Here is a 13,188-nt window from a genome sequence, read left to right on the forward strand (position 1 = left end):
GTGCAAACATAACCAGTATCAGCAAACACAACACTGGTATTGCCCCTGTAAAGAAAACTGGCACCAGAATAATGATACTGATTAAGCTAATAAGATGTACACATTTGCCTGGCAAATCTGGTGGCCTTCTACAGTGGGGTTACAGCATTGATGGGTAGGGGAAGAGCAACTGACATCATCTACCTGGATTTGTGCAAAGCATTTGACACTGTCCCCTATGACAACCTTGTCTCTAAATTGGAGAGACATGGATTTGATGGATGGACCACTTGGTGGGAAAGGAATTGGTGGGATGGTCACACTCAAAGAGTTGTGGTCAATGGCGTAATGGCCAGGTGGAGATCAGTAACGAGTGGTGTTCCTCAGTGGTCAGTATTGGGACCACTGCTGTTTAACATCTTTGTTAGTGATGTGGACAGTGGGATTGAGTGCTCCCTCAGGAAGTTTGCTGACAACACCAAGCTGTGTGATACAGTCGACACGCTGGATGGAAGGGATGCCATCCAGAGGGACCTGGACAAGCCTGAGAGGTGGGCCCACCTGAACCTCCTGACATTCAACAAGGCCAAGAGCAAGGTCCTGCACCTGGGTAGGGGCAAGTCCAAGCACAAATACAAGCTGAGCAGAGAATGGACTGAGAGCAGCCCTGAGGAGAAGGACCTGAGGGTGTTGGTGGATGAGAAGCTTGACATGAGCTGTCAAAATGCGCTTGCAGCCCAGAAAGCTGTGTCCTGGGCTGTATCGAAAGAGGTGTAGACAGCACGGAGAGGAAGATCTCCCTTTCTACTCTGCTCTTGTGAGACTCTACCTGAGTGCTGTGTTCAGCTCTGAGATCCCCATCAACAGAAGGATGTGGACCTGTTGGAGCACATCCAGAGGAGGGCCATGAGGATGATGAGAGGGATGGAGCACCTCTGCTATGAAGAACAGCTGAGGGAGTTGGGGTTGTTCAGATGGGAGACAAGAAGGCTTCAGGGAGACCTTACAGAAGCCTTCCAGTACCTAAAGGGGGCTACAGGAAAGGGAGGAAGGGACTTTGTCAGGGAGTGTAGTGATAGGACAAGGGGGAATGGTTTTAAACTTTAAAAGGGTAGATTTAGATTAGACATTAGGAAGAAATTCTTCAGAGGGTGTTGAGGCACTGGCACAGGCTGCCCAGAGAACCTGTGGCTGCCCCATCCCTGGGAGTGTTCAAGGCCAGGCTGGATGGGGCTTTGGGCAGCCTGGGCTGGTGGGAGGGGGCCCTGCCCAGGGCAGGGGTTGGAACTGGATGGTCTTCAAGGTCCTTTCCAACCCAAAGTGTTCCACGATTCTATGATTCTCTGGGTTGCATTGGTAGGTACTTGTGTTACAGTTTATAGTAATAAACACCAAACAGGAGAAGCATGGTAAGTCAGTCAGCACAGCATACCACTGCACAGCAAGGCCAAATGTGTCACTCCAGGAGCAGACAGATTTAATATTGTTTCCATGTTGGGAGAGAACTGCAATTTTTTAGGTAAAACTTTCCATGGAGATACCCAGGATTTATAACCAGACTTCCCTTAAGCATTTCCCCACTGATGGGACGAGTGACAAGAAATTCAAGAGAGATCTCTGCAGTGAGTAGAGGATTTCACTACAAAAAATGAAATGAACCGTTTCTGTATCTATGTAGCTTTATTCATTAGAATTTACTGATGGAATTACTTGTGTACACAAAAGTACAATGTACTGACATATTAGCCAGGGAATTAGCCAGGGAAAAAAGGAAGCAAATGCAAAACGAACAAGTACAACATAGAATTTTAAAAGTTTGTTCAAAATATCAAAAACTGGACCTGTAAGATTTTAAACATATTAATGCTGACTGGCCTGATTTTTCATTACTTAGCATACAAACCCTGATATGGCCCTATATATGAGGCCACAGCAGGGAGGGCAGTTACTACTAAGCCAGGACAATGCTGGCATACATACAAGGGGTATCAGATGTCCACCAGTAAATCGTAACAAGAAAGTCTCTATTTGAAGTGAGGTTCTGGAACTGCCTTCCAAAATGAATACTTGGTGCAGAAAAACTTACTTATTAAGAATGCAGGTGATTTTTAAGAGTGCTTGATCCAGCATAGTGACCTTCTGGATAATAAGAAGGTTCTTACTGCATTTATATTGTAAGTAATTGTCCAACAAGTTATAGTATTGTTATAGTACTGTGCATGCATGCATTACAAATCACTATAGTAAGTACAATGCAATAAAAGAAGATAACCAAAGTACATAGTTTAGAAATAAGCACAGTTTTGTTTGAAGTTCTTTGTCATACAGCTTTTGGAAGATCATCACTTAATAGCATAATATCCTGGAGTCTAGCATTGACTTTTGGTTCTACTGAGAGTATATTTTTACCTCACAGTATAGAGAAAAATACTACTTACTACGTAACATTTAATAATACAAGAAACAATATATAAGATATTAGATAACTACACAAAATTACTTTATGTTAATACTGAAAAGGGCTTTGCTTATTAAAGCTTGCTTATCAAACAAAACCTCCATCTGTAATGCTCATAGAATGTGTGTTAACAGATAAGTATTAAGACATCTATTCAAACTGTTCACATCACAGTGAATGAATACTAAATACAAATAACTTAAAGCTGCTGCAAAAAATACTGAACTGTTGAACAGACGATCTCACGCTCCTGCGTATTTTGCATTTTAGATCTCATAGTTTCTGAATTTCCTCAGAAGCTCTGATGGGGCATCCCCGGACCAGCGGAAACGTAAGTGCCAGTAATTTGCCTCTGAAAACCCTGAGAAAAAAAAGAAGAAGGCAAGTAAATTATTATAAACTTGTATAAAACTGAGTTGTTGAAAAAAGTAATTGATAATTTTCCCAAAAAAGCAAGTCAAAATTTGGTCATTTCCAGTGCTCTTGACTAGCAGGGACAACCTCTGCATTCTTGACACCATTTGAACAAGAACTCAAGCAAACACTTCAAGAAGCTGAAACCTACTACCAGACTTATTGTTAAAGTCTTTTATTCAGGTTGAAATAGCAATGTGGAGTTGTAGTCTGTAATTCTTACTGACCAGCAGACAGAAACTAAAAATATCTCCATTTAAAAGGAGGATCCAATATAATAAATTTTCCTTGGCAAAAACAAACAAAAATTCATTAACATCCTAACAGCAAGTATGAACATAGATATGCATACTGGCTCTGACAAATAAATGTATTCTAATATTCACATTTATTAACAGTAATTTGCATCCACTGGGTAAATTAAGGAATCATTTAATGTGTTTGATAATTTTCACATTCAAATCTATGAAAAATAAATTAAAACTTTAAAAAAATTGCAAGACAGAAGATGCCTGCAAAGCAAGCCAGCTACCACAAGGATTAAGGTGACATCTTCTTTACTTTGAAATTTGATTCCTTTACAAAGGTGACAATGTTGATTTAATCACCTGAAATACAAAATACTTTAATGTTATAAGGCACAATTTTTAAATATTATTTTTAGTTATGTTTCACCAACATTTGTTTGTAGAACTTTTTATCTATCTTCTGCATTCCACAAACACTTGGGTTTAAACTAGGTTTTGTTCCCTCCCAGTTTAGTTTAATTCCCTGTTTGATCAAGCTGAGAAGAAATAATAGGACTTGGTTTAATAATAGTTCTTTGATAATATAAACATAAGATTATGAAACTCCTAAAGGATAAAGCAGAAAAGAGAGCGTCCTAACTTTAATTCAGATATACTAACCTAAAATAGACAGGAAATACTAACTAGCCAGATGACAGCTTTTGAAACACACATTTATTCAGGTGCATGCACTGTTGTTGTTCACATATATACATATATGACAAATAAACAAAAGAAGCCTTCAAGCCTCAATTTTTAGTCCTCATGAGCTCATCAGATGCAAACTGTGTATAAGTATTAAATACTGGACTTAAAAAATATATGTATATAATAACTATGTGTTTTATGTAATGTGCTTTAAAGTTATTTTGTAAAAAAATCACTGAAAATAGTTGATGATTTTTACCCACTTCAGTCTAACAGGAAAACTGAGTTTTCCATTTCAGTTTAAGAACTATTTTCTCCTCTTCTTCCTTTTTTGTTTTTACTAGCAAACAGGCAGGCAAACAAGGGGTAGGGAGGGAGAAAAGTCTGAAAGCTTCAAAAATAAATAAATAACAACAATCCAAAAACTAAAACAAAACCCCAGCCCAAAACCACATTTCAAAAGCTACCAATTAAATGTGTTGCTTCAGAGAAGAATTTCTCGTGACTAAAAGCCTCAGTTTCAGGCCAGAGTCTGGATACTGCAATCTTCTGCAACTGCTGGTTTTACTTACTTGGGGAGTCTGGATTCTTTGAAGACTGTGGTTTCTCATCAGGAATTGCGACATCTTTTTGCTCCCTGTTCCCATCTGACAATCCATCTTCATTGTTTTCAGATTGCTGGGTCCAAATCTCATTAGTTATGTTGTTGCTATTATTCAAGTCAGGAGCTTCCAGCATTTGGTCTTTCTTATTTTGGACAGCCCAGTGCATTGACTAAAGAAATGCAAAAATAAAAAACAAAGAACCAATTCCCATGCTTTAAAAGATTTTCAGAAGAAGTTTTCTTTCTTATATTACAGTAATAAATGGTTAAAAAAGTACATACTAGAGAAGCTTGCATGTCAATAGGATAAGGAAAGCATGGTAACATATTGCAAAGAGCATTTAAGAGGATAGTTTATGTGAGGCAGACATGAAGAACAACATGTAGGAGTACATCAAATAGTTATAAGGGTCTTTTGTCCAGTTTCTTCCATCATGACTTCAGACACTTTTTTAAGAGGACTGAAGTGACTTCTCTTTCCTTTTTCAAAGGTCTCTTTGACTTCAAGACGCTCTTTGAAAACAGGAGTATTTTGAAAGCTTTTCTACTAAAGTCTGCAGAATGATTTCTGTTTGGAACTAAACTATGCTTGGTGGGATACTTCCAGCAAACGTTTAAACTCAGGCATGATGCTTCAGCTGAAGATGCTCTCAAACGTCACTCCTAAGCAGAATTGAGGCAAGCAGAATTGGGATGAAAAACATATTTGTTCACTTGTCTTAGTATCTGACCATGTAGATTTTTAACTACCATTCACTCTAACAAGGGAGAAAATAATCAAACATCATGGAATTGGGACCTACTAGGAACACACCACCAAATTATCACACTAGCAAAATTAGGAAGTAAATCAATCCTCAAAACATGTGTCTCTAAGCCACTGTGCAAATCAACAGTACTTCCTTACTACAAGGAAATAATGGTATTTAAATAGTGGTGTTTCCTGTGATAGAAGAAATTGGTCCCACCATTTTTAGGTAACCTGCATTTCTGGTTGACTAGTAGGGTCATTGGTGCTTCTCAGACATTTGTGCTGTTAGTTGTCTTAGAACACAGCTGGAGTACTACTCCAGAGAGTCTGACTGACAATACAGCATTTCAGGAATTTAGAATATTGTTCAAGGATCCTAGTTCTAATTTAACTTTGAAAACAAATAAACGGTCCCTGCAAAAAAAGGCAAAAAGTGATGAAACATTTGAAAACAGCTTTTAAATTACTGTAATAAATTTGCTGTAAAACTAATAGCCTAAAACCCTTCTACAAACAGGCTTCTGTAGCCCTCCAATATTACCTGAGTTTACTTAGAAATTACTCTGCACTATCCCATCCTGAAAACCTGCATCTGGAGAAGTGTTGCAACTCACCCTCTCACTCAGTGGAACATTTCTGCTGGGCCAGCCCTACCTCCCCTCTCCTGAATGCCCCAACTTAGACACCACCAACCGTTTTCACAGAGTTGCTCAGGGCTTCCCACTGCTGGAACGGAATGGTAATTTTGCTTCTCCGCCAGTAATCATAGTGTGCTCGACTCTCTTCATTAATGAGAATCTCCTTAGCTTGCTGCAGCTTCTGGAAATTCTCCACTAGAACACAAACCAAAAAGATGCTAAAGCCAACACTTGTTTTCAAATAAATTAATTCAGATGTGAAAGGGGAGCTGCCAGCAATGCAAGCTAAATTGACAAGCAAAACTGACAAGCATGTAGAGGAACCTAAATATAGTGCAAATTAACTAACTTGTGCGTTTCATTGGATATTTTTTCCACATATGCTAAAATATTATCTTGGATACGAGCCTGCATGAACGAGAGCACTTACTTTTCCCTACAGGATAATTTTTCATTAAATAGTTACTAAGGATGCAGCTGCATGTTACTGTTTGTAGAAGGATTATAAAGATTTAGATTTTATCTATGAGTCACCTGCATTACAGTGATCTATTATTATGACTATTATTATTCAGTTATTCCACTTCACAAATTAGATTTCTTTTGAAATACACTAAGCCCAAACACTAATCAAAATTGATAACCATAAATCAAACAACAGACAACAGGCTGGGGAGGCAGTTCTCTGAGGTTTCCTTTATCTAGTGTCACTAGTTTTCAACAAATAAAAAGTTATTTTAATTACTCTTTATTGAGCTTTGTTAAACAGATGAAAACAAAAATATAAACTTTCACCAGTACTGTAAAAAGGCATTTAAAGTAAAGGCAAGATGATCATGTTAAATAGAGTATAAAATATTTCTTCTTGACAAAGCTGCTCCAACATTGGCACTTGGCCTCCCACGTTGAGTTACTGAGTTTCAGTGAATTTAGAGGGAGCTGCTGCAGGGGTAACATGCAGTGGAGCAGTCTCCTGTTTCCTTGCCATAAGAGCCAGAATTTGCTGCAGACAAACTCTATTCCATTGTTTCCATTGGTACTTGTGCTACCATTTTCAATGAATTAAAGACTAGCGATGAGGCTATTGTTAATAGGTGGTAGATTGTCTTTCAAACGCCAAATCTAATGGGGTTCCTTGTCAGGGAGTATCAGAGTGAAAAATCCCACCTATTCTGCCTTTTAACCCTGCCGTGTGAACTCACTGAAACTAGACCTGGGTGGCACTTCAAGAGCGAAAGCCAAGCTGGCTGAGAGCTCTGCTTGAGGCAGTGGAGTGGGAGTCACCTGTAACATCCACTACACTCACAGCTCTGCTGTCCCAGGGGAAGGTGTGGATGCAGTCAAACTCACAGAAGTGGGTAGCCTGTATTGTTCAGTTTATAGCTAAAGTAATAGGAAGGATCCCAGGGAAAAACTTCATGCGTTAAGCAAAATAAGAATTATATTTAATTATTCTACAACCATTTTTTAGTGGGGACCATAGTTATGATCAGAACGGCCTTTATTATAAGAATATAAACTATTCAGAGAGAGGTGAGCATTGATGAGAGCTGTCTTTTGGTTACAACTGGGTAAGACTGTCTTCAAATAACTCAGGTGCTGCTTAAATGTCACAGGCACAGCTTGGATATGAAGAACTGCATGCATGCTTTCGTAAACTCAGATGTTAGCTGATGTTCTACAAACAGATGGCTACTCATGTGGTGCCAGGTTCTCTTTATTTCCAGTCATTAAATTACATTAAAAGAAACTAAACTACATTTAATATGCTCCTGATGGGCTTGTTCATGGAAACAAATTAACTAGTTGACGCAAGTGTGGCATTTGAATGCCACTGAGCATGGAAGCAGGCCAACTTCAGAGGTCTAAAAAGGGATACACTCCATAAACAATTTCTAGATTAGAAGATGTTCTACCATAGGAAAAAAAATGATATTCCTAGAAATGAAAACACTACAAGTGACTTTCTGCTCTTACCACCTAGGAGTGTGCAAGTTTTCAACAGAATATTAAGAATATTTAGAATATTTAGAATATTAATATTGCTAATTAAAGAATACACTCAATACACATGACACTTAAAATGTATTGGGCAAGAGAACAATTAAGAAAATTTTAAGGCTGAATTTATTGTCTTAGTCACCTTAGCTATCTTATGAAAGAACAGATTATTTTTAAACAGGGAAGAAGACCTACCTGCTTTGGGGTTTTCAGGATGTTTGTCAGGATGACATTCAAGGGCTTTAATCTTAAATTCTGCAAGAATTTGTTCAACCTAAACAGAATGTCAAGATTTAAAGTGAGTAAATACATACATACATTAAAGATTTTCAGATTTGCTCTTTGAAAGGAGTTGGGAGGAACAACAGAGAATCTTGATTTTTTCTATTCATTTTTAGTACAGACAAAACAGGTAACAACCATCTGTCAGTAACACTGCTTATTTAATTTCAATGCCTATGCACTCATCCTTGCTTTTGGTTTTATGAAGCTCAGCCACCCAATATAGTGAGCTGGCTTTAAGAAAAACGTGTGAAGTTGATGTGTGCAAAACCCTTTCCTCACTTTTGAACACAAAAGTAAAACGTATCACTTCAGTTGCTCTTCATCTTGTTTAATCAACTGTATCTTTTCACAAAGTCTCACTGCAGGAAGCAAAAGCCTTCTGTATTGCTAAGGATCAGTTTGTGGGTTTGGGTGGCTTTCTCCACATCCCCTGCAAGGAAACTTAGCCAGTGCCACATGGCTTATCTACCTTGGATACCGCAAGGCTGGACAAGGAGCAGTTCACAGTCTTCCTGTCAAGTTTATTTTCTGGGCAAAAGGTTGGCTTGGAATAGAATAAATTTGTAACCAATATTAGAATATTGAAAGGTATTAGTTTATATTATTCACAAGCTCCCACACAGTTTATAGTGCCATAAGTTATTATAAGCTGTGGAGAAGCAGAGACATATTTAACAGCTAAGAAAACACAGGAAACCCCTGGAGTTGGGGATAGGCTTAGATTTTCAAATTTTCAGATTTTCAGAGTATCTTGTTTCATCCTACAGTTCATATGCCAAATCTTTTTTGAATCACTCTTGTACAGCTCAAGCTATTACAACAATTTATCCTATGATATCAACTAGCTACTATTTTTTCCATGCTGGAACAGCTGTTCATATGAATTCCTCATCCATCAGACCCTGATGTCCACATAAAATGTGAATGAAGTATTTCAAAATTAAGTCTGAAGATCTTTTTTCTTCAAAATAAAATTACTTGTCTCTTAACCAGCTGGCCAAATTATGTGGTCATATGCTGGGCAAAATGTGGTCTATAATGGTATTTTAAGAATTCCATACTTTTCACTCTTCTTAGTAGCTTCCTCCAGAGGTACATATGTGAGGTGGTATATTTCCAGTCATAAGACCCTTAAAAACACATAGGTATATTATACAGAGAACTTGTTGAAACTGGGTACTGGATAGCTAGCTACTGTCACTAAAACTTACTTACATAAAGGGGAACTTTCAAATATGTGCAGTAGCAGAAGGGTAGCATGGAAGTCTTTAGTTTAAATAAATTTAAAAAAAAAAAGGAAAAGTTCATATGAGGTTTATACAAAATACATTAAATTTACATAAAATATTCAATGATATGTTCTACCAAGAAAGTTATTCAAAACCCACTAGATATGAATAACATTTTTCTTGGAAGGATGTAGGAAAGGGACCTCTCCTTGTCATCTTAAGTCTGAAGATGAAGTAGTTGTCTATGAGCTCAGTTCTTCAAGAAGCCAAGAATGAACACAGGTATTTACCTGAATATAGAGAAATGCTGTTGAAGAAGTTGAGATTATTTGTGCTCCAATTTAAGCAGGTCAGATCAAGAACAGAATATTCAGTACCTTGCACAAAAATACTGCAGCTGAGCATGTGTAAGAGTAAATTTGCTTCTGTATATGCCTAAAGAAGAATGCATAGAAGCCTGTACCACTACAAAGTTAATGCTTTGATTACACAAATTAGTGTGATTGTAAAATATCTGTAATGCTTCAAATTTCTTTTTAAAGCTAGAAGTAGTCACGTGCACTATCCTGAGAGAAGGCAATCATGGTGCTCAGTCAAACTGGGATCTCAGTTCATACTCTGAAGTCAAAAATAATGTTGTAACATCTGCTGCTTCTCTCAATAGATAGTACTTGACAGATTGTTTTTCAGGACTCATTAGCAGTTATTTCACCTTTTAAATTTAATTTGAAGCAATCTGACAAATCATTATTTCATGTGTTCGAACTATTCATTAATTAATAAACCCATAAGGAATTAATATGAGCTAGAAAATGAGAAATATTGTCTGCGAAACAAGCCTAGATAGGAACTTTAATACTGCCCTCTGCTGGGATGGAACATGGAAGTTATCTCAGGAAAAGAGAATTTTCTCAGGAAAGAGAAAAATTACCGTCTGCAACAGAACAAAGATGCTTACTGATTTGCCCACAGTGATAAAAGAGACACAGGTGTTATCCCAGCATTTGACCACTAGGACAAATGAAAGCATCTGATTAAATTTACTGAGCAAAATATAGCTTTTATCCACGCTGAATATATCATTAATTACAGCAGAGCAATCAAAACTCCCTTTCCAAAGTCTGAACCCAGTTCCAGTTAACAGAGCAGACAGATTAAAAAATATTAGCACACCCCTAACTCTGACTATCAAAAAAAAATGTTGCATAGACATCTTTAGAAAGAAAATGACTTGCTTACCTACAAATCATTCAACAATTGCTTACATAGTTCTCACCCTAACGTACGTACCTGCTACCAAAACAAATTATTAAAACTAGTTTTTGAAGGCAATTTAAATTATCATTTAGAAATCATTATTAAAATGAATGAAAAAAAAATGGTTTTCTTCCCCATCAATTAATACAATTTTAAAAAATGAAAAAGTATAAGATAAATACTTGAGCAACTTGATAGCATTATCTGTCACCTACTGCTACGAACCTTCAATTAGTTGCATATGCATAGCTTTTTTCATCTTTTAAAACTGTAAAGGTATTCTAAAATGTTATTCACATGTTGTCAAATTTATGCAGTTGGCTCACGATTCATAATCATATCATATGTGGAACTAAACTAATGAAGAAACCCTCATTTCACTTATATCTGTAATACAATCCTGGTTTACAAGACACTTTTCATTAGAGCTTTATTCTAGGATCTGAACATAGGCAGACAGATCAGAAAATTGAGCTTTGCAAAGGAAGTTAATAAAAGATAAAAGTGGCTAGAAGGAAGGTTTGCAATGCATTTCAAATAGTCCTACCCTGGGAGATAAAGGACTTCAAATCCTCCCCGCAGATACACAAGCACACTCAAAGCGTTATTAACCTGGAGGGAAGGCGGGGAAGGCTCTTACCGTAGATAGTTCATCACATCCTAGCAAGTTGTAGTAATCTTCCAAGTCATCCGCTGTGCAGTTCAAAATTGCATCCATCTGGGCTAGTCTAGTGGGCTTTTTCAAGCTGAGGCACAGGGGGTGTAAAATACTATATTAAAACAAAGCTTACAAACAGGTTTAAAAGTAGCCCGGGGAAACAGGCAATTTCCCCACAGGTCCGCAGCTCTCTCCAGCGCTTTTTAATACAGGGAGCTGACACACATGAGTTTTCTTGATTTCTCTGCCTGCCATTGGTCCCTGCAGGATGCCAATCCGCTCGCACAAACCTGCTGACGGCAGTGTTCCCTGGGATTTGTAGTTGTCCATCTCATTTCAAAATTAAACGCAGATTCTTGTCCAGGCTGAAAAGAGTTCTGGGTACCAAGTAAAATCTAGCTGTATTTATTGGAGATTTAGATCTTGCCATATAGCCAGGTAAAACAGCTAAAGGCTTTCCTGCTCCAGGGTCTACATATACAAGGACATATTTTCTGCTTAATTTTTAATTGCAACTGCTGCCCAAGAGATTGGCAAGGGGTTTATAGAGGTAGTTATTGAAAAGAGCAAGAATTGCTTCCAAAATAATGATTACAGGGCTACACACTTTTGTGAGTGAAGTCCCAGCCTTGCCAAAGCTTCTAGGAGTTCTGCCAGTTCCTTCACAGAGGGTGGTGAATCTGTAGTCTTTGGAGGCTACCTAGCATGCACCTGTATTATTATTCAAAAACAAACAGATCATTGCTTTCGTACAGTTTCCTTTTCTGACAAAATGAAAACTGAAAAGACAGTGTACTTACTGTTATCAAAAGAAAGAGATGCTCATGCAAAAGTTACTTCAAATTGTGTCTTGAAGGCCTATATCATGTGCACAACGCATTCTTGGTAAAACTCATATGACATTGAAGTGAAGAACCTTTTAATTTGAACTGTATTTAATGATCAAGGCCTCAGTCCAACAAAGACTATATTCATATTTAACTGTATTCTCCTATGATCTATTGAATTAAAAAGATATTTCCTAGGTGTAATAGTAACCACTCACAGAAGTCTTTCCTCTGGAGTCTGAGGAGCTCTATTTTAACTTTCCTGTAAGAGCATTGTAACCCAAGATGTTCAATGTCACTAAATATTGCTGGTTCTTTAAACTAACACTTAAAAATACATTGCCTTGAACATCCCTACAATTTTAGATGCAGTGACCTAGTAGTCCATGCAGAACAGACACACAGAGGGCGACCGAGGCTATCACAGCTGTATGTTAATGAGTGAAGGGTCTAGTGGCAAAGCGCAATTGTTAATATAATATGGAATTTGTAATCTTTGCATTTACAACTTTTTTATTATTATTATGTTATTATTATGTATATTGTTAATCTTCTGAAATAATCTACATATGAGCCTTCTACTGCTTTCTGTTCAAGGTTGTATTGTCCGAGGTTGTTTTTTTTTTACTGTGTATTCAGATAGCCTGTTCAGATTGTAAAATATATAAAACGTGAAAGGAAGAAGCAGTATTATCAAACAGTAAAGTACAAATCTCTGTGAAACTGTGGTTAGAAAACATTATCATCATATTTCTCAGAGTATATAAAACAACAGATTTTTTTTCAACAAAGTAGAAGAGGGAACAATTACAAACCTCTCCCTCTTCTCCATTCTTAACTTAATAATGAACCACAAAAGTACAATAAAGAAAGGAAAGCCTTTTAGCAAGAGATCATGTAAATATTTAAATAGATTGTACTCTGGGGGAGGATAAAAAACAAACAGCTGTCCCTCCTGCCCAGCAGCACTCCTGACATGCCATTCTTGTCCAAGTATTTCTTGCATATTTGCGTAAGGTGAAAGGGAAGGATCTTTAACCCTTTTTCCCCTCAGGTTTCAGGGGCTTTTTTTTTTTTTTGGCTTTTTTTTTTTTCCTGCAAAGTGAACTGCAGATCCAAGAGCAGGATTCAACAGACAAAACCCGAGACTTG

The 13,188-nt window shown here is 37.4% G+C and overlaps 1 protein-coding gene across 1 annotated transcript; it reads right to left on the reverse strand.

Moving 5' to 3' along the window:
- Positions 1 to 1,640: 1,640 nt before the first annotated feature.
- On the reverse strand, positions 1,641 to 11,496 carry DNAJC12 (DnaJ heat shock protein family (Hsp40) member C12). The gene is made up of 5 exons (XM_040564111.1): positions 11,192 to 11,496; positions 7,976 to 8,054; positions 5,835 to 5,974; positions 4,359 to 4,560; positions 1,641 to 2,798 (listed from the first exon to the last, which is right to left on the reverse strand). Exons 1-5 carry the CDS (start codon positions 11,267 to 11,269, stop codon positions 2,704 to 2,706), a joined length of 594 nt encoding a protein of 197 aa, XP_040420045.1. The 5' UTR covers positions 11,270 to 11,496; the 3' UTR covers positions 1,641 to 2,703.
- Between the last annotated feature and the right edge of the window lie 1,692 nt (positions 11,497 to 13,188).

The sequence above is a fragment of the Cygnus olor genome, chromosome 7 (genome assembly GCF_009769625.2).
Source record: "Cygnus olor isolate bCygOlo1 chromosome 7, bCygOlo1.pri.v2, whole genome shotgun sequence".
Taxonomy (NCBI): Eukaryota; Metazoa; Chordata; class Aves; order Anseriformes; family Anatidae; genus Cygnus; species Cygnus olor.

Coding starts and splice junctions, on each gene's coding strand:
- DNAJC12 (XM_040564111.1), bottom strand. CDS start 11,269: ATGGATGCAATTTTGAACTGCACAGCGGATGACTTGGAAGATTACTAC. Junction 4,561..5,834: donor TGAGCAACTCTGTGAAAACG/GTTGGTGGTGTC, acceptor GCATTTCTTTAG/TCAATGCACTGGGCTGTCCA. Junction 2,799..4,358: donor AAAGAATCCAGACTCCCCAA/GTAAGTAAAACC, acceptor TTTTTTTCTCAG/GGTTTTCAGAGGCAAATTAC.